This window comes from Chionomys nivalis, chromosome 13 (genome assembly GCF_950005125.1).
Source record: "Chionomys nivalis chromosome 13, mChiNiv1.1, whole genome shotgun sequence".
Classification (NCBI taxonomy): Eukaryota; Metazoa; Chordata; class Mammalia; order Rodentia; family Cricetidae; genus Chionomys; species Chionomys nivalis.
Window position 1 is genome coordinate 35,170,767 of NC_080098.1, and position 22,176 is coordinate 35,192,942.

General features: G+C 36.8%; 1 protein-coding gene across 1 annotated transcript in view; it reads left to right on the forward strand.

Moving 5' to 3' along the window:
- Positions 1 to 22,176, forward strand: part of Lyst (lysosomal trafficking regulator) — a 147,573-nt gene that overhangs the window by 32,477 nt on the left and 92,920 nt on the right. The window contains exons 6-15 of the mRNA XM_057786947.1: positions 496 to 2,581; positions 4,074 to 5,076; positions 6,620 to 6,781; positions 8,497 to 8,653; positions 10,770 to 10,996; positions 11,425 to 11,491; positions 14,435 to 14,544; positions 16,029 to 16,455; positions 18,660 to 18,804; positions 20,013 to 20,186. Coding sequence (XP_057642930.1) covers positions 496 to 2,581; positions 4,074 to 5,076; positions 6,620 to 6,781; positions 8,497 to 8,653; positions 10,770 to 10,996; positions 11,425 to 11,491; positions 14,435 to 14,544; positions 16,029 to 16,455; positions 18,660 to 18,804; positions 20,013 to 20,186 — 4,558 coding nt within the window. The remainder of the gene's footprint in view (positions 1 to 495; positions 2,582 to 4,073; positions 5,077 to 6,619; positions 6,782 to 8,496; positions 8,654 to 10,769; positions 10,997 to 11,424; positions 11,492 to 14,434; positions 14,545 to 16,028; positions 16,456 to 18,659; positions 18,805 to 20,012; positions 20,187 to 22,176) is intronic.

Genomic DNA, 22,176 nt, shown 5'->3' on the forward strand with positions numbered 1-22,176 from the left:
AGTTCAGAGAACAAGGCCCTAGAGAAATACTTTGCCTGAACAACTCTTTTAACCCTAGTCTTGATGAATACTTAATATATACTATATGATTTTTGAGTTCATTTGGGTGAAAATTGAAGTTATGAGAAGCTACAGACTAACACTATGTCTTAATTACAGCATTACTAATTATAAGTGGTGAGCACAGCAGCTGAATAGTTCAAGCTCATATTTAGAAATTAGAATGCAGTAGATTCAACTCATGTCTAATTTCCTAATTTTTCTCTTTGCTGTCCTCAAAATCAAGTTGTATCTCTTGAGCTATTACCACCTGGTATAGAGAGTAGGAAGGATAAGTGTGGGCGGAAGTGACCCAGAGATGTAACTAGGGAATGCAGACTTGCAGGAAAATTATACCAGGCCAGACTCATAATGTGGGTTGTAAGAGTCATTGCCCATACATGTTGAGTTTAACAGGTACTGACATATTCTAAGTGTCTTTCTTGATTTTATTAGATTTTAACTTGCCGTTGTCATCTGATATAATCCTGACCAAAGAAAAGAACTCAAGTTTGCAAAAATCAACTCAGGGAAAATTATATTTAGAAGGAAGTGCTCCACCTGGTCCAATCTCTGCAAAAGTAAACCTTTTTCGAAAAAGCAGACAACAGCGTAAAAGTACCCACCGCTACTCTGTAAGAGATGCAAGAAAGACACAGCTCTCCACCTCTGACTCTGAAGGCAACTCAGATGAGAAAAGTACAGTTGTGAGTAAGCACAGGAGGTCCCATGTGCTACCCCGGATCCTGACGCAGTCTCCTAAGGAAGACCACCTCCTAGCCAAACTTGACCCCTCTGCAACCAAAGAACAGGTCCTTTCTGACACCATGACTTTGGAAAACTCCAGAGAAATCATCCCGAGACAGGATTCAAATGGCGACATATTAAGTGAGCCAGCTGCCTTGTCTATTCTCAGTAACATGAATAACTCTCCCTTTGACTTATGTCATGTTCTGTTATCGCTATTGGAGAAAGTCTGTAAGTTTGACATTGCTTTGAATCATAATTCTTCCCTAGCAGCCAGTGTAGTACCCACGCTGACTGAGTTTCTAGCAGGCTTTGGGGACTGCTGTAACCAGAGTGACACTTTGGAGAGACAAGTGGTTTCTGCAGGTTGGACTGAAGAGCCAGTGGCTTTGGTTCAACGGATGCTCTTTCGAACTGTGCTGCATCTTATGTCAGTAGATGTTAGCACAGCAGAGGCAATGCCAGAAAGTCTTAGAAAAAACTTGACTGAATTGCTTAGGGCAGCTTTAAAAATTAAAGCTTGCTTGGAAAAGCAGCCTGACCCTTTCTCACCAAGACAGAAGAAAACACTACAGGAGGTCCAGGAGGGCTTTATATTTTCCAAGTATCGTCATAGAGCCCTTCTTCTCCCTGAGCTTCTGGAAGGAGTTCTACAGCTCCTTATCTCTTGTCTTCAGAGTGCAGCTTCAAATCCCTTTTACTTCAGTCAAGCCATGGATTTAGTTCAAGAATTTATTCAGCACCAAGGATTTAATCTGTTCGAAACAGCAGTTCTTCAGATGGAATGGCTGCTTTCAAGGGACGGTGTTCCTTCAGAGGCTGCAGAACATTTGAAAACCCTGATAAACAGTGTAATGAAAATAATAAGTACTGTCAAAAAAGTGAAATCAGAGCAACTTCATCATTCCATGTGTACGAGGAAAAGGCACCGGCGCTGTGAGTATTCCCATTTCATGCAGCACCACCGTGATCTCTCAGGTCTCCTAGTTTCAGCTTTTAAAAACCAGCTTTCTAAAAGCCCCTTTGAAGAGACTGCAGAGGGAGATGTGCAGTATCCCGAGCGGTGCTGCTGCATTGCAGTGTGCGCTCACCAGTGCTTACGCTTGCTGCAGCAGGTTTCCCTGAGCACCACCTGTGTCCAGATCCTATCAGGTGTCCACAGTGTTGGAATCTGTTGTTGTATGGATCCTAAGTCTGTGATTATCCCTTTACTCTATGCTTTTAAATTGCCAGCACTGAAGACTTTTCAGCAGCACATACTGAATGTCCTTAACAAACTTCTTCTGGATCAGTTAGGAGGAGCAGAGATTTCACAGAGAATTAAAAAAGCAGCCTGTAACATCTGTACTGTGGATTCTGACCAACTGGCTAAGTTAGAAGAGACACTGCAAGGCACCTTGTGTGGTGCTGGTGCTGGCCCTTCCTCTGGCTCGCCCAGTCCTTCTTACAGATTTCAAGGGATCCTGCCCAGCAGTGGGTCTGAAGACTTATTGTGGAAATGGGATGCATTGGAAGCTTATCAGAAGTTTGTCTTTCAAGAAGACAGATTGGATAACATACAGATTGCAAATCACATTTGCAATTTGATCCAGAAAGGCAATGTAGTTGTTCAGTGGAAATTGTATAATTACATTTTTAATCCTGTGCTCCAAAGAGGAGTTGAATTAGTACACCATTACCAACAACTAAGCATTACTTCTGTTCAGACTCATATGTGTAGCCAACCGAACCAGTGTTTGTCTCAGGAAGTGCTTCAGATTTATCTAAAAACTCTGCCTATTCTACTTAAATCCAGGTTTGTACGTGTGCATTTTTACAGTTGGACGAATGCTTTGAATATGAGATAAAGTCTGTGTGTGTGTTTAAATTTTTAACCTTGATGTCTCCAGGACCTCAACCACAGTATAATCATAGTTACTATATTGCTTTCAAGGATTTAGTTTGTCCAAAAAGAAAGCATTCTTCCCATGTCATGTTTTAAACATTTTAAAATTTACTTTTCTGGGGATAGTTAAGGAAGAGAGACTAGAGACATTGATATTTGGCTTCTCAATGGAAAAAAAAAAGGTAAAAGTTTTGAATATATTTCTGAGGGAAGAAGTGTGTGGAATGAAGATCAGAACAAAGGTCAGTTCAGATTAATTTTATTGTTTTACTATGTAGATAGAATATTATAAACCATTAAGATGTTTATAAAGATCATGTTAGAACAAGACAATGCTTATTTTATGAGTAAAATATAATTTTAATGTATTTACAACAGTGTATAATTTATACATACGTGAAATATTTAGTTCTCAAGTCAGTGGCATTAAGGAGATCATTTCTTAAATATCATAATTGCGTTTATTACTCAAAGTCGAAAACACAGATAAGCAAAAAGAAAGTTTAAGTTGTCTCCTATCAATGAATTTTTCAAATTCCTGAGATTGTTAAGTTTGGGGTACTTTAAAATGACTGTGTAAGTAAAGCTTAATGGACAGATTGGCCATTTAAATTAATGCATATGTAATATGGCTACCCTAAAACTGACATGGAGCTGGGCGGTGGTGCACGCCTTTAATCCCAGCACTCGGGAGGCAGAGGCAGGCAGATCTTTGTGAGTTCGAGGACAACTTGGTTTACAAGAGCTAGTTCCAGGACGGGCACCAAAGCTACAGAGAAACCCTGGCTCAAAAAACAAAAGCAAAAACCCTGACATGGATTCTACCATGCTAAGCTATATTCATCTTTTATATCTGTGCTGTTGACTTTGATCAACTCAACAAATTAGAGAGCTATAAGGAAACTCACATGGTACTAAACCTTCAAGTTGAGAGAATATCTTACCAAGATTTTCAGCTCTGTAGTTTGGTTCTTTCCTTTCCTAGAGTGTAGTATAAAACAAATGGAAAGTCTGGCAGTGTTAAACAGACAACCAAGTGAGCACGTGAACAAATGTATGCCTGCTCTCCTGTACCCACATCAGGGGTGGTATGATATTTAGAATTTCTATGAAATTTACTATTTGAAGAAAAAATTCTTTCTTGAGTTACTTATTTTAATGTGTTCTATATATAAACATTTCTTTTTAAATATAGCTAGAGCTATATATAAACATGTAAGTGCAATTAGAAAATAACTTGAGATCTTAATCAGTATCTTAGAACTGTTCAGACAGTGAATCAGAGTAGGCAGTGGTTAATGTATAGTACACATAGCAGTGTCATGTTTACATAGCATATGTACCTCTTTGCAAATGTTCCACCATGTTATATAAAATATTTCATTTTTCCTATCTCTTACAGGGTAATAAGAGATTTGTTTTTAAGTTGTAATGGAGTAAACCAAATAATTGAATTAAATTACTTAGATGGGATTCGAAGTCATTCCCTCAAAGCATTTGAAACTCTGATTATCAGCCTAGGGGAACAACAGAAGGATGTTTCAGTTCCAGGTGCCAATGGGTTAGACATTGAGCAGGAGTTACCCTCCTTAAGTGTGAGTCCTTCTCTCTATAAGCAGCAAGCTTCTTCAGATTCTCCTCGGAGTCTCAGTAAGTTTTATGCCAGTCTCAGAGAAACTTATCCAAAGAAACAGAAGACTGTTCACCAGGATGTTCACATAAACACCATAAACCTCTTTCTCTGTGTGGCTTTTTTATGTGTCAGTAAAGAAGCAGATACTGACAGGGACTCTGTCAATGAGTCGGAAGATACTTCTGGCTATGACAGTACTGCCAGTGAACCATTAAGTCACATGCTACCGTGTCTGTCTCTTGAGAACGTCATCTTACCTTCCCCTGAATGTTTGCACCAAGCAGCAGACATTTGGTCTATGTGCCGTTGGATCTACATGTTGAGTTCAGTCTTCCAGAAACAATTTCACAGACTTGGTGGTTTCCGAGTGTGCCATCAATTAATATTTATGATAATCCAAAAACTATTCAGAAGTCGTGACGAGGAACAAGGAAAAAGGCAGGGAGAAATGAGTGTAAATGAAAACCAAGAGTTAATCAGAATGTCTCAACCTGAAATGACATCGAAGGGAGATGTGTCATCTTCAGCAGCACCAGAACTGGGACATCTGAAAAAGAGTGCTGACAGCTTGAATGACTTAGAGCACACGTTTCCCACAAATGTAGAGCAGACTTTGGTTACTGAAGCTGTTCCTGGGGAAGCAAAGGCGTTTATGAATCAAGACAATGAGACCTCTCTCCAGAGCATACGACTTTTGGAGTCCCTCCTGGCCATTTGTCTTCATAGCTCCAGAGCCAGTCAACAGAAGATGGATTTGGAGCTACCTCCTCAGGTGATGCTTTATCCTCAGTCCAGCTTATGTAACATATATGTGTAGTGTATTAATATATACATGTCATAACAATATTGACAACTTATTTTGCTACATATTTAAATTTTATTTTCTTGTATTAATTATACATAAATCTGAAACTCATTATAACAGTTTTATGTATGCAGTGTATTTATATCAATTTACCCTTCCTGTTCTCTTTTTTTTCTGTGTGTGTGTGTGTGTGTGTGTGTATAAGTAACCCATTACATTTTATTAGGGTTTCTTCTAAGAATCTGGATGAAGAGTTATTTACCAAAGCAAGAGTTCCTTGCCAGTGGGTTATACCACAGCGAAAAGTATCTTCCCCTTCCCCAGTAACCATTAATTCCTTCTAGATACTAAGAGGGCTGGGACCTCAGAAATTCTTCTCCCTTTTAAATCCACAGGGAAGGGAGGGGCCTTATGGCCCTCCCCCTCCCATTTGCCACATACTTTGTTTTTACAAAGTTCTTTTGTATGTAGCAGGATACAAAGTATGGAGGGATACAATGGCTCACATAATCCAGTTCTAAAGAAGCTTACTGTTTAGTTTTCTGCAAAAAGCCCCTTGGGATAGTTTGTGAATTAATTCTAAAATGAATATTTATGGATGTTGTATTGTAGAGTTTCAAAGTTCACAATCTTTGTGATACTGTTAGGTACTCTGCTTATATTCCCTGACCTTTGTTTATGGCTCTGGTATGGTCATCATCTGGTCTGTACCTACTTGTTATATGTGTTAGACTTAGAATTCCATAAAAGAAAAACAAGTTTTTTTTGTTTTGTTTTTGTTTTTTTTCCCTACTGTTACAGAGATCTAGGCAAACAGTAACAGCTTCATTCAAAGGGCAGAACTGAAAGCATAAGAAAAACTTAATTAGAACTGCTTCTTAGACTCTTAGAGGATCTCTAAGAATAAGGAATTAGTAAACTCTAGTGATAATTAAGTCTGAAATTTCATTTTTTTGTTCATTTTACATACCAACTACAGTTTCCCCCTCCCTCCCAACTCTGAAGTTTCAAAGAATGGTTTTGTAAAAATTTTAACACTCATTTTTTTTTCTTATGTGTATGAGTATTTTGCCTGTATGTATGTCTGCACACTGTAGATAGGTGTATTTTGCCTGAGGATGCCAGAAGAGAGGACATTGAATTCCCTTGAACTGGAGTTACAGGCTATTGTGAGCCACCATACGGGTGCTGGGATCCACCATATGGATCCTAGGTCCTTTACAAGGACTCCTAACCATTGAGCTATCTCTATAGCTCCCAAAGAACAAATTTTTTTATGATTCAAATAATTTAAAGTACATTGAAATTTAAAACCCAATATATTTATAGATAAAACTTTAACAGTTTTTAAATATTAAGTAGGATATTTGGATAAGCGCTCAAATTTTATAGTCAAATTACCTTCATATCAATTACAAATAAAATTTTCTTCTGCTTATTGTAATCCATTTTGTCACTGTTTTTTTTTTAAGCATGTTATTGATACTCTTAGTCTCTCATTTTATCTTAGAACTTGTCTGTGGAAAATATATTGTGTGAAATGAGGGAACACCTTTCCCAGTCAAAAGTGACGGAAACAGAATTAGCAAAACCTTTATTTGATGCCCTGCTTCGAGTGGCCCTAGGGAATCATGCAGCAGACTTGGATCCTGGTGATACTGTGACTGACAAGGTATGAATCCATGTGTTATGTTTTTAATATGCCCAGGAAACTGGAGCATGTGGGGTAGGGCCAAACGTGATTTAGATCACAGCCACATGGATTTGATCAGGTGAGTTCCTTGGTTCCTTCTCCATCATTTGGAATGGGTAGTATTTCATTGTTGTCTTGCCTTGAAGAAAAGCAGGACATCAATATGGTATGCTTCAGTTAACCTGATCTGGAAATTTTTTGGTAATTGTTCCCAATAAGGCAAAAATGCAATAAGGTTAGATAATCTTACATATAATTGATAATCTTTTTTCCCCTCAGAGATTTTACTTTGGGAAATTTCAAATCTAGACAGAAGCAGTACAGTACCCTTCCCCTGTGCTAGCCACTTCCACACTGATGCCTCAGCATCAGCATGTTTTCTCACTGTCTCCCACCCACGGCTTTTTCTTTCTTGAAATGTTTTAAAGAAAAGCCTGGTTTGCAGCAGCAGATAATCTATTAAATGATGATGATTCAGGAATAGTGATATTTAACTCTCTTACCTGGCCCTGTGTAGTACAACTAATATTTCCAGAATGCTCTTCTGACTTTAATTTTAAATTACTCAACATAAAAATGAACAATACTCATATAGAAGACAGCATTAGGAGATCTTGAGTTTTGTTAACGTTTTTCAAAAGTAACTTAAATTTTTCCTGAAACTTTATGATGTGCATTTTAACTCATTTCTCTTCCCTGTTATGCTTCTTTTACTTTGGGTTAACTATTGTTAGTTTTCTTTATATAGCTTCATTTTTAACCTTTGGCCTAGTAATATATTTGATATTTTATTATATTTGCCGTAATATTCTGTTATTCTTTTTCATAATTTTAAAGCTTATTGACTTTAAAAGTTGACCTTAAAGCTTAGAACTTCAATTTGTTATTGAATCAAATGGCAGATTATAACCAATTGAAACATTTACTTTATGTTACTGTTTATTGTTGTTGCAATGATAAAGCACCCTGAGCTTTTTTTTTTTTTTTTTTGGTTTTTTGAGACAGGGTTTCTCTGTGGTTTTGGAGCCTGTCCTGGAACTAGCTCTTGTAGACCAGGCTGGTCTCGAACTCACAGAGATCCGCCTGCCTCTGCCTCCCGAGTGCTGGGATTAAAGGCGTGCACCCTGAGCTTTTATAAACTCAAGTAGATCCTAAGGTGAAGGTATCAGTAACATTTTTATAAGGAAAAAAATGTCTTGTCACAGGTAGTAGACAGGAAATTGATGCTGGAACTCTTGATTTCCGAGATGCTTCTGTGTAGACGGTTGCACTGTGAAATCCTTATTTCCTTTTTAAGATTATTATGTCTTTACCTGTTATCTAGTTTATGAAGCATTTCATTAAAAAAATTTTGGGAAATTGTTTCTATTTGCAGTGTGTGAAAATAATATGCTTATTATTAGGAATAAGTCTGTACAATAGAACACTGCCTCACTGTGGCTTTCATTCATTCTCTATTGTGTGGCCAATGGTTTTGTCTGCTACAGCCCTTTGATCTGAGGTAGCTGAGAGAGTTTGGGAAATATTGCAGAGAAAATTTCATTTTTTTCTGTGACTTCTAATTACTAAGATTTATTTCTCTTAAATAAAATATTGGGATTATTCTTAAAGTGACTTTTGAGTGATAAGTATCCTGCTACTGAAAAATGAGTCAGTGTCACAATTCTTGCCGTTGACTCATATTGGCCTTATAGAGTCATCAGTCTGAGGAAGAATTGTTGTCCCAGCCTGGAGATTTCTCAGAAGAAATTGAGGATTCTCAGTGCTGTAATCTGAAACTTCTGGGCGAGGAAGAAGGTTATGAAGCAGACAGTGAAAGTAATCCTGAGGACGGTGACACCCACGATGATGGTAAAATGTCTCTGATGCTTGTGATTGGATTGCCGTCAGATTGTAAATTAGCAAAATGGTTCATCGTTCCCATACTCAGTGGCCTTACAATTTCAAAAAGGCATTGTATTGTCATTTTATTTGATCATCACATCACATCTGCCATTTGAATATGTAATTTCAGCAGTGGGATCAAAACTATGAAGATAATTTCAGTGAAAGAGCCCTTACTTAGCAAGTCTAAAGCCCCAGATACTATTGATCCATTGCTCTGTAAGGAGAACAAAACAAAACAGAGCAAAAACTTTCTTGTCTAAAACAAGTAAATGCCTAAGAATAAGGGTGAAGGAGAAATCCTTGCTTTCATACCTTCCTGCAGGAAGGAAAGGTGATATCCAGAAGTAGACAGTGCAAGGAAAAGTAGGTGATACCAGTCATTGGATAGCTGGAGCAGCCCTTTCTTTAGAGGTGATATGTACATTGAAATCTCACTGTCGGTGACATCCAAGAGTGTTACAGCAGGTTCCTTTTATCTTTTCCTGTAGACTAGCCTGTACTTATGACAGAACTGTGTTGCATGTGATCCTTTGTGCTGGTAGTGCAGCTTGGATAGAATGGAAAAGATGGTCTGTTTGCTTGTTTTATGTCGGCTTGACACAAGCTAGAGTCATTTGGTAAAAGGGAACTTCAATTGAGGAAATGCCTCCATCAGATTGGCCCGTGGACAGGCCTGTGGTACATTTTCTTAATTAGTGTTGTGGGGGAGCTCAGCCCATTGTGGTACCACTCTTAGGCAGACGATCCTGGCAGACCTGCAAGCCCCATATGGAGAACAAGGCAGTAAGCAGCACTCCTCCATAGTTTCTGCTTCTGTTCCTGCCTCCCGGTTATTTCCCTGAGTTCTGGCCTTGACTTCCTTCAGTGGTGGAGCATGACCTGAGAGTTGTAAGCTGAACAAACCCTTTCCCTCCCAGCTTGCTTTTTGTAGTGGTGTTTGATTACAGCAACAGAAAATCTAACTAAAACAGATTATTTGAGCTAAAAAGATTTTGTGAAGGCTCTTTCTTTTCAGACACTGGCCTTGGGACTTTCCCAGCACTGTTAGTTTTCTTTAAATTTGCAGTAGTTTATTTTTGCAAGGAATTAATTTTTCTTTTTCATAGAGGGAATAGGAGTAATCACTGATTTAAATATTTATAGGTGTAATGGACCTATAGTCTGTTTTCATAACCTAGGTATAACTTTGCAGTGTTCAAACTCAGGTTGTAGGTAATGCTTGTATGGCAAGCGCCTTTAACTCCTGAGTCATCTCACCTGCCTAATTGGTCTTATCGTTTATCTTTTGAGACAGTCTCTGACTGAACTTACAGCTTGCTGATTCTTATTTAGCTGACTGACCAGTGAACTCCAGGCATTCACTTGTCCTAGGCCTGGTATCACTGATTGTTGGCGCAACACCCAGGTACTAAAAGTCTGCACTTGGGTCCTTGTGCTTTTGCAGCAAGCATTCTTCCCAGCCCTCATATAAGCATTTTTAAAGAGCGAAGCAGACCCTGTTAAGGTCAGTCAGTAAGAAAGTCATAAGAGGATTTCAACATACCGAACCCACCATTACCACAGAAAGAGGGGCAGATAAAATAAACTACACTGTGAATTAGATATTTGGGGGTCAGAAAGTTTGGAATTGTTTAAACATAATTTAAACAGAAATTATTTAAATATAATTAAACATAAAATTATTTAATTTTTTAAAATTTAAGTAAAAGAACTTTTCTCTGCTCATGCAGCAGGTAAGAGATGTACTAAGTCGAATCAGTATTTATCACACTCTTCCTCCAATTTTTCCAGTTGCATCAAAAGAAGGTATTAAATCTATATCACATGTTTATGAAAATTTCTGTTGAAAATATTTGTAGTTTCATTGAAGATTAAAATTACTTTTAAAATTAAGCTATTCACAAGACTTGATTGTTCAAGATACAAACCTTAATTAACATTAAGGTTGCAGGAAAAAGCTTTATGAGCATTTTATTAAAAGAAGCACAGTTTTCATGAAATGTTCTTAGTGATGAGTTATGAGTTATGAAATATTCAGTGTTTGGGGGATAAAAACATTCTTTTTTTTCTCCTTTTTCAGGAGTAGAATTAAAAACGGAAGCAGAAGGTTTCAGTGCATCGATTGTTCCGAACAACTTACTTGAAAACCTCACTCACGGAGAGATAATATACCCCGAGATTTGCATGCTGGAGTTAAATTTGCTCTCTGCTAGCAAAGCTAAACTTGATGTGCTTACTCATGTGTTTGAGAACTTTCTGAAGATTGCCAGGCAGAAGGAAAAGAACATTTCTCTACTCATGCAACAGGTAAAACATGGACTAAGTTAGATCAGTATTTATCACACTCATGTCCCAGCTATTCATTTCTGTATATATAAACCAACTTGTCTGAAAATTATTTGAGATGATAGCTTATCTTTTATTCTGCCTTCAGTATGTTTTGCCTTTCAAGTGATTTTCTAAAATCACCTTATTTTGTATTTCTCTAATAAGTAGCATAAAATCAATATTGTCAGTAGCTAAACAGTTAATGTATCCTGAGAACAGATCTTAAAGCTTGCATTTAATCCTACAACAGTATTCTTTCCAGTCATTTAAACAAATTTTCTTTCTCTCTCCCCCTCCCCCCTACACACACACACCCTTATGAAATAATTTATCATGACGTTGCAGTTGTATTGTGCTTTTATAAAGTTAAACATTTAATTTCTTATGTTTCATTTTTTAATCTTCAGGGAACTGTAAAAATTCTTCTAGGAGGGTTCTTGAATATTTTAACACAAACTAATTCTGAGTTTCAAGGTAAGTTGAACCTGGTGTAAGGAAATAGCTTTTTAATTATTGTGATTTTGTATGAAGAATTAATGATTATGGCTTCCACTAGCATATTGGTCTTTGGTTTCAAAAATTTTAAATGTATTGTCTTATTTGTTCCTCACACTCACTCAGTAAAATATAAGTATTTTTATCGAATAGAGGAAAAATAGATTACAAGGCCTGAAGTAAGTTGTATAGTAGCTTCATGGAGATTGTAATCTGGTATAAACACTGTACATCATCTGATGTTCTCTTCTCTAGTCAGTACTTTCTCAGACATTTCAGAAATTCATAATGAAAATTAATGTGATTCTGGCCACAGTAAATCTAAATTATAGTTGGAGGATTAAGGCTTATATATGTGAAATGTTAATTTGAATTTGTATAATGCTTCCTTCCTCCAAATTAAATTCATACATGTTTGTCAGGAATACCCAATATTAGTATTGAATCCTCTAGAGGACACCATATCAAAGGCTTTGTGATATCTGTGTCTTATAATTAGGGATGTTAATTTTAATCATTTTAGGTTAAGATGGTCTACCAGGTTTCTTTATTGTAATTTGTAAAGTATCTTATGGGTAGCAACTTGAAAATATGTAAATTTCTCTTTTCTCATATTTAAGCCTACAGTTTTTAGCATATCTAGTTTTTCCTAAGTTGTTACCTAATGTCCTTTTCTTGTTCAAAGAGCTCTTCCAGGATACTTTATAATCAGTTGTCATATTTTCTTGCTTTTGTTGCTATGTCCTTTCTTTGAAGCCTAGGAAAGACTGGTCCATGATCACGAAGATTTATTATCTCTAAAAATTGTTTTCTCCTCTCCATATTCTTTGCTCTTTTATTTTTATTTATTTTTTGCATATGAATTGTAATTTTGGGCTTTAAAGTTGGATCCTACCATGACTCTTATCTCATGTACTTCTCTTCATTTGTATTATATTCTGGGAGTTTTAAAAATTTCTATTCCAACATTTTATCCAGTTTTTAATTTTGTCAATTGCCCTTTATCTTAGTTTGTTTTCTGTTCCTGTGACAAAACACCATGACACCATGACCAAAACAACTTATAGAAGAAAGTATTTAATGGGACTTGCAGTTTCAGAGGGTGAATCCATGATCCTCATGACAGGGGACATGGTGGTAGGCAAGCAGGCATGGCTCTAGAAGAGTAGCTAGGTACTCTTCTACATCTGGTCTACAAACAGGAGGCAGGAAGAGGGAAAGCTACCTAGCAAAGGTGTAGGCTGTTGAAATCTCAAAGTCTACCCTCAGTGACTTATCTCTTCCAACTAGGTCACACCTCCTAATCCTTCTCAGTTTCATCAGACATATGACCCTACCAGGACCATTATTACTCAAACCACACCTGTTTTATAGTTAAGTCCTTTGGCTTGATTATTTTTTGTTTTTTAAATTTTTGTTTGTGTGTGTATGTGCATGTCTATTTTCTCACTCACACTGAAACCTGTCAGGTTTTTTTTTTTCAGTGTGATTTAGTAATTTTTTTAAAATTGATTTTTTGGGACGTTCACATCCCCAATCCCATTCATTTCCCAGTCTTTCCATGTCTACTTCCACCCTTATAGCTCCCCCCAAATTTAAAAAAAAATCATTCCTCTATTTTTTTCCACTTCTCCACATATTCATTTGTCTTAGTGCCCTTGGGATCTGCAGTGTGTCACGCAGTAGACCCTTTTGCCCAAACAGCTTTACTTGCAAAGGTTCATCACAATGAATCATTGGTCTGGTTCCAGTTCTCTGGCCTCTAGTTCACATCAATACTGGAGCCTCACTGAGATTCTTCTTGGATAACCTACTGTTACTCCAAATGAATCATGGAGATCCTGGGGTTATGTTTCTATAGGACCAGTCCCTTTAGGTGCTCCGGCAGGTCATAGATGGAGTAGATGTTGGAATGAGCCAACTCAAAGCCCTGAATGTGGGCTTGGGTGGTAGATGAGTTGGTCAATTTGGGCCTCTGGGACACCCCTCCCCCACCAGTCGAGGCTCAGGGCCAGCTCTCCATTGCAGGGGCAGGCTTGGGGGCCAGTCCTCCAAGGACCTTGGAAGGTTGGGCCAGCTTTCTCATGCTGATGTCTTTGGGGCCAGTTCGGGGTGGGGGCAGCTCTCCCGCTGAGGCTGGCAAGGGGAAGCCTGTCAGTTTTCGAACTAAAACAACAACAATAGCAAAACCTAAGTATACTTTGATTTTGTTACTTTTCTATTCAAAACCTTTAATAGACTTACATTAATTACCCGAGGGTAAAGTCCATGCCAGTTTCTTGTCTCCTTGCAAGCTGTCCTCTCAGAAATGCTTCCTCTTCCACTCTTCTGTCTGCTCATTGCTTTTATGAAACAGGTTACTTAAACAGGATTTCTAGTCATAAGCTTCAGTCTTTTAAGATACATTTTAGGTTTTGCATCGTATTGTTTTTGTAATGTCTAAAACAGAGAAAATAATTCATATTTTCTGTTTTGGAGTGAGGAGCGGCTGAGGCATACATGTAAAGATATACTTGAAACACTATAAAATGATCTATAAAAATACTTATTACTTTAAAGAATTTTAATGAATTAGTGCACCATTGCTTTTGTTTATGCTAAACTCTTTAGTAGAATAAAGAATATAATTAAAATAAATAGCTTGTGATATTTATATAATTTTGTTATTTTTTATTTCTGTCATTTAATTTTTCAAGTAATATGTGATAGTTATAATGTAAACAATCTGTTGTTTTATTAGTGTTGGTTCCTTTGCCACTAATTATCTTGCTATTTTCTTAGCAGTATTTATGATTACTAACTAGATTATTTATAATCATTCCACATGAGAGAATAGTTTATTTCTTTCAATGAAAATTGTTTATCTCTTCCTTTAATTAAATGTTACTGTCTTTAATTTTTTTCCCTCTTTTTAAAATTTAGCATGCCAGGGAGTATTGGTGGATCTCTTGGTATCTCTGATGAGTTCAAGAACATGTTCAGAAGAGCTAACCCTTCTTTTGAGAATATTTCTGGAAAAATCTCCTTGTACAGTAAATATGCTAGAATTTTTACATTTTCACTAATTCTTTAATAGAATGTATTTTTACTAATTTGTAAATCACTAAACTCTTAATATTGTAACTACTATTTAGCCAGTTCCATGTTTTATGTTTGATAGATTCAGTTTTATTATCTGTATATATCTTAACCATTTCACTTTGATTTGGACTAACCAGTAACCTTTAGTCCTCTGTCAGCTCCAGCCTTTGTGCTTGGGAAATGCTGTGATTTTAATTACTAAAGAGAATTTAAACATGAATAACAACAATCATCCTGAATTTATTCTTTTCTAAAGAATCATTATCTGCTTTTTAGTTGAATATTTTCCTTCCCATTACTGTATAGTTCGGTGGCTCTTAGATAGGAAACTCGTTTTTATAATGCAGCCTTGACTGGAAGAATCTAGAATGTGGAGACTGCCCTCTGTGAAGCAGGGTGAACAGAGCCCTGTCCACTTCACTGCCTACCCCCTCATCCACTGTAGTCTCAAGGCCATATGGAAGCTCTGTTGGCCACCATTGCGGGCCATTGAGGGCTGGCTGTATGTTGATGGATTATCCCTAGGGCTTGCCTTGAGCACACTTCCCCTCATCATGGTCAACATTAGATATTACTTTGTGCACGAGTAAGGCATTGCACTAGGCTAATCTTTTATACTTTTTAATTTAGCTGTTTCATCTTTGCTCTTCTTTTAATTAAATGTACATTTCAACATTCTACCTCTTACCTTTTTTTGTATTCCATTTATACCAAAAAACCTTAAAACTTTACTTTAGTTCCCCAAAAACAAATGATAGAAATTTTCCTTGGCTGGGGAAAAAGTGAAATAACTTGCATAGTAACTGAGCATTCAGCTTTATGTAGTTGGTCTTTTAGGAATCTGAGAGTGTGTGAGGTTGTATCCCTCACTTAAAAATATTAGAGCTATGGGACTAGAAAGATGTCTCAGCAACTGGAGTGCTTGCTGTTCAGTCATGAGGCCAGAGTTCAGACACTGGCACCCACTTCAGGCAGCTCCAAGGGATCTGATCCCATTTTCTGGATTCTTCAGGCACCTGCTCAGACAGGCAGGCATGTTCACATGCGCATGCGCGCACACACATTAATAAATCTTAAAAATAATTTTGAAATGCCATAAGAAAGTAATAACCCTGTTTTATAGAAGTAATTCCTGATATAATTATTGCATTTCATTTATAATACTTCAAAGCTACTCATAAATATTAAATTTGTTCTATAAAATACCAAAATTTAAACCAAATTTATCAAGAGATTTTATATAATAATTAAATCTCTATATTCTTATCGTAAATAAACTTTAGAATTTTGAAGATATGATAAATATGCTATTTAAATTAAAAGATTACTAATACAGTTATGTTTGTATTTTTACATATAACCTGAATTTTGAGATTATTAGAGATCTGGTTACAAGATTGTAAACATTTACTTGCTTTTTTTTTTTTCTCTCTAGGAAATTCTTCTCCTTGGTATTCGGAAAATTGTTGAAAGTGATTTTACTATGAGCCCTTCACAGTATCTAACCTTCCCTTTGCTACATACATCTAGTTTAAGCAATGGTGTCTCACCACAAAAGTCTCCTGGGATTCTTAACAGTAAAGCCTTAGGCTTATTGAGAAGAGCACGGCTTTCCCGAGGCAAGAAAGAGTCTGACAGAGAGAGTTTTCCCTCTCGGCTACTGTCCTCTTGGCACATAGCCCCAATCCACCTACCATTGCTGGGGCAGAACTGCTGGCCACACCTGTCAGAAGGATTTAGTGTTTCTCTGTGGTTTAATGTGGAGTATGTCCATGAATCGAAGAGTGCTGCAGAAAGAGGAAAGAAGGTAAAGAAAAGAAACAAACCATCAGTTCTACAAGACAGCAGTTTTGAAGGATCAGGTATGATGGCAGGGGTCTGATCTGTACACTAAAACTCTTCAAATAGTCATTAGATATAGGGATACCCTGTCTCTACAACTGCTGCTGAAGTTATCAGTCCCATTATTATAATAGTGTGGACCCCGAGATTCTAGAAAAGGAATAAATAAAACCCTATAGCCACTTTTATTTCAAGTTCTTCTCATTCTGTGTCTTACCTCAGTGGCCCCTTCCTAGTTCCTATTCCTGAACATTTATATGCAATTGTTCTTCTCCAGATTTAGGACAGAATTCATCAGTAATTGAAAAATTACTGTTCGACTGTTTTGAAACTACATCTTGTTTTTGTTCTTCTCTTTCTTAGGCATGCAACAGTTTCTTAGGGTATACAGCAGGTAGAGGGAATAGTCTTAGAAACTAGTTTTGTTTTTTTTTTTAATCTGTTGAAAATGATGGCTAATATTTATATAATCTAATGTTCCCTTTCTTTAAAATCTGAGCCTTTGGACATGTACTGTGTATTTTAATACTTCTTAGCTTAGTTTAACATAAAGTCATACTCAGGTAGTTCAAGATTTAAGTGGTAAGATGGCATTGGGAAGAATAACCAGCTCTAACCCAAAGCCTACAAACATTTCCATTAGCTGGAGACAGGGTTTCAGCATCACTTAGCACTCTTATTCAGAGGTTACCCACCATTCTAAATACTGACCATTCAAACTCTACAACTTTTTAAAAAAGAGTTTAATAAGATTATTATATCAGAGATCATACCTTTCTAACAAGGACCAAGTAAATTTTGGTAGTGCAAGGCATGTGTTGATGGTGTGCTGCCTAGACCAGGGTCAGACATACTATTGTTGGGGACCAGCCTCGACAAAAATACCATTTGCCAGGGTAGGGGCATGAAGATTTAGAAATATTAGTAATGCCGGGCGGTGGTGGCGCACGCCTTTAATCCCAGCACTTGGGAGGCAGAGGCAGGCGGATCTCTGTGAGTTCGAGACCAGCCTGGTCTACAAGAGCTAGTTCCAGGACAGGCTCCAAAACCACAGAGAAACCCTGTCTCGAAAAACCAAAAAAAAAAAAAAAAAAAAAAAAAAAAAAAAAAAAAAAAAAAAAAAAAAAAATTAGAAATATTAGTAAGGAATATGAAGACATGTGTGAAAATAATAAAACAGAAAAGCATACAATAGTACTGGGAGGAAGTTCCAGTGAATACTAAAATCGCCCATGTTTAATTTCCAGTTGCTTAAAATACCCTAACCCCAAGAGGAAGGAGTAAGATAAAAACTGTTTTAATATAATACAAGGAAATGAAGGTTATGGGGTACATTCATAGTTAAATATTTTGTTGTTAGGACAAAACAAGTCACACTCACACCCTAGACCAAACATTCTCTAGGCAAACCACTCCCTGGGTGAAATCCAATGTTACCTCTTTAAAGAAACTGGAACTTTAGTTGATCCTTAGACTTTTGTTTGAGGTAGAAATATATCTCTTCTCTATTCCTGAAATACAAGGTCTGGCTGTTAGCCACACCTACTGGCAATAACCTTGAGGAGAGCAGAACTCTCTGATCTGAATCTAGTTGGGACCTTGGTTTGAGGTAGAAACGCAATAACCTTTAAGAAACAGAGGTAAGTTCCATCTCTCTGATGTTTGGTCAAGGTGGAAATAGGCTCACATTTTTGGACCTCCACATAGTATAGTGGTTCAAACCAAAAAAGCAGAAGCTTGGAGCAGAGTGTAGCTAATTACAGTCCTTCAGCAGCCCTACCCATAATTGACCTCAGTGATCATGCATTTTAAATCATTTAATAATTTTTTTTTCTTTTTTTCTTTTTTTTTTTTTTTTTTTTTTTGGTTTTTCGAGACAGGGTTTCTCTGTGACTTTGGAGCCTGTCCTGGAACTAGCTCTGTAGACCAGGCTGGTCTCGAACTCACATAGATCCGCCTGCCTCTGCCTCCCGAGTGCTGGGATTAAAGGCGTGCGCCACCATCGCCCGGCTCATTTAATAATTTTTAAAACATTGTTTTTTACCCGCTGTGTTCTCTTGACCTTAACATTTAACCTTTGGAAATATTGTCTGAAACAGGTTCAGACATTTGGGGTAGCTAACCTGTTACAAAGAAACCAACATGAATTGTATTCTTTTAAATTCACTTTCTACACAGTTTTTATGAACTATTTGATGGATGATTCTAATATTTTTTCTCACAGAAGGTGATAGACCAGAAGGTACAGAATCCATCAATCCTGGTGACAGACTCATAGAAGATGGCTGTATTCATTTGATTTCATTGGGATCCAAAGCATTGATGATCCAAGTGTGGGCTGATCCCCACAGTGGCACTTTTATCTTTCGGTATTGATTATCCTCAATTCTTAATAAATAGGTTATGTATTTAAATAATTTATGTAAAAATTATTGAATAATATTTATATGAACAATCTTATTAAATATCTTTAGAAAAAAGAAAAATTAGAAGAGTGATTATCATACAGCACATAGATTCTGTCTGCCAACAGACAGAGACCCAAACATGGCAAATCAAGTGCTTATGGCATCCAGGAGAGTGTGACTGGAGTAGTCCAATTGGCAATAACAGCGTTATCAAACCAGGTGCCTAAGCATCCCGCAGAAATGACTGCAGAGATGATGCTGAAAACAGTCTTGCTGGCAATCCTGGTTGAGAGGTTTGCATGCAGATAGAGGATTCTCTTTGTAAATGAACTTCCAGCTTCCTGTACTACTACAACCATTTTTATGCCATGCAATAAGGATAGTAACTTCTGTTGAAAAGTGTTTCTCCATTTAGCTGTTCTCGAGGGCACATTGTTTTCACTTGAACAGTTCATTCTCCTTTTGCCCTTAAGTGCACAATGTTTTTATTCTTGTGCTGTTTTCTTGTTCTCCTTTTACCTTATCACAGGACTAGGGGGCCAACCTGTCCCTGGACAAGATGACATTTTGAGACAAACATACTTGGGTTTGAAATGGGGTGTGGTGTCTATCCTGCTTCCAGAGCCAGCTTCTCAGTCAGCTCAAACAGCACAGGGCAATTTACCAGTTTAGCATATCTTTCTAAAAGTAAAAATTAAAGCCAATATGTTATTTAGATTTTGTTTTATAGATATTATAAATGTTACCAGGTTTTTCCACATACATTTCTCCTTATTCTTTTAGTAATCCTGAAGAGTGAGTTAGCATCTAATATATTCTGGTATTTAGACATTTATTACAGTATATATTAATTTCTTTGTTAACCAATTATTACATTATAATTTCTAAAATAGACAATATGTATGTAAGTATAAAATGATTTTACAAACTGATTTCTAGAAATAATTGCCCAAGTTATTAACACCAGCCAATGAGTCTAATCCATTTTAGTTCATAAACTGAGGAAGCAGATATGATGTAAAACAAAGACCTACTGACTTTCTCACTTTATTGTAAAATAGAAGTGTTCTTTTAAGCTCACATATTGAGAATTACAGTTGCAGTGTATATGTCAACTATTAAGATCAGAATTTTCATGTTTTTGACCTGTGATTTTTTTTTTCCTACAGTATGTGCATAGATTCAAATGATGACATGAAAGCTGTTTCTCTAGCACAAGTTGAATCACAGGAGAACATTTTCTTTCCAAGCAAATGGCAACACTTGGTACTTACCTATCTTCAGCATCCTCAAGGGAAAAAGAATGCCCATGGGGAAATCTCCATATGGGTCTCTGGACAGAGGTATTAAACATTCTCAGAAAATGTTCTTCTCAGTTACAATTTTAGCTTTAGTCTTCATTCCTGAAACATTGCAGACTAGGTAAAATTTAATATGTACTAAAAGAAATTTATATCAAAATTGGATTTTTTTCTGTTTATTACTTTAAAACATAATAAATCTTCTATGAAAGAAGATTTACTATGGTATATTTCCATAACAAATCCCATGTTGAAAGTTGTCCATGAATTCTGCTCTTGAGGATTCAGCCAGCATCAGACTGGAAATATTTGAGAATTACATCTATGATGAGCATGTGCAGTATTGCCTTCTGGTTATTTTCTAAGCAATAAAATATAGCAACTATTTATAAGGCATTTATTTTAGGTGTTGTAAGTAACTTAAAGATAGCTTAATACATATAAGAAATTATATGTAGGTTCCATGCAAATCTGGCATTGCCTATAAGGGATTTGAGCATTTTTAACTTTGGTATCTGTGGGATGCCTAGGACCAAACTCTGGTGAATATCATGGATTACTATATTTAGGTATGAGGAGCAAGCCCAAAACCTGGGCATTAGATATTTATGAACAATATATACTAGGTAAGTAATTATAGGATATTTAGCATTCTCCCTCAAACCCACATATTACAAGGATGCATACATAAGGAATTCTTTAAATTAATTGAATAAGAAGGCTTATACCTAAATTAAATTGGGATTGAAGGAAATTAAAATGACTAGAAAAGACTATAAAGCATTATATCTGGTAATAGACTTAGATAGGTCCTAGAACTATGTAAGGTAATAGATTCGGGTACAATACTGCATGACTTTTACCACACAGACTTCACAGCCAAGTTAATAAACATTTTGTAGATGATCTTAATGTAAAAATTAACCCTGAGTGAACTATGTCCTGGTTTGCTTTCTGTCTCAGGGAGAAAAGGATTTATTTGGATACAGATAACAGTCCATCATTAAGGAAAGTCAGGGCAGGAGTGCAAGGCAAAAACCCAGAGGCAGAAACTGAAGTAGAGAACACAGAGGAATGCTGTTTACTCCCATGCTAACCTCTGGCTTGCTCAGTTACCTTTCATAATAGCAGAGGACTACCTGCCTCAGGATATCACATCCCACAGTGTAGGTCCACCATCAATCAACAATCAAGAAATGTCCCACATACATGCCCACAGTCTGTCTGATAGAGGCAATTCCTCAATTGAGATTCCTCCTTCCTGGGTGACCATGCCAAGCTGACAAAACTAACCAGCTTAAATTATAAGGTGCCTTAGATTTGAAATAATTAAGTGAAGTAGCATGTAGAAAGATGCAGAATTTAAAACTAGTTTATCATGGGAGAGCATTGAAGTGACTGAAAGAGTCTCAGTTGAATCGTGAGAAAGAAAAGTGGGTAGACAAGGTGGAAAAGCTTGGCAGGTGTGAGTGCCAAGCTGATAAATATAGTTTTATTTTTTCTATAGAAGTATGTTATGTGTTACATGCTTGTTATATTGAAGGCCTTTTGCTAGGAGCTTTATCTACATTATCTCCTTATCTTCTCAAAAATTATTCAAAAAAGATTAGATCATAGAAGTCACATATATTCTTAGTACAAATTAAGGTATTTATCAAGGAATTACTGCGTGTCAGGCTTGGCACTACTGTAGGAGGCTGCAAGCACTGGCTATTCAGAGCCATCAACTTTCAATCACTGAGGCAGACAGGGAAGAAGGACTTAGTAAATGGTTTTGGGATAACCCATTGTATCTGCTACAGGAAGTTAAACCCAAGTTCAGTATTGTTGATTCATTGAAGAAAATACATAAAAACACATAACTGAAGCTGATAGCCATCTTCCAAATAGTATTCACACCTGTCTAACCCTAAATGGCAGCTATAACCAATTAGTAAATATCTTTTCAGAAACCCAATGTTTTGGGTTGGAACTATTAGAGTTGGAGACGGCCCCTTTCTTCTTAGACACCCTCCTCATTTCTTGAGCTAGT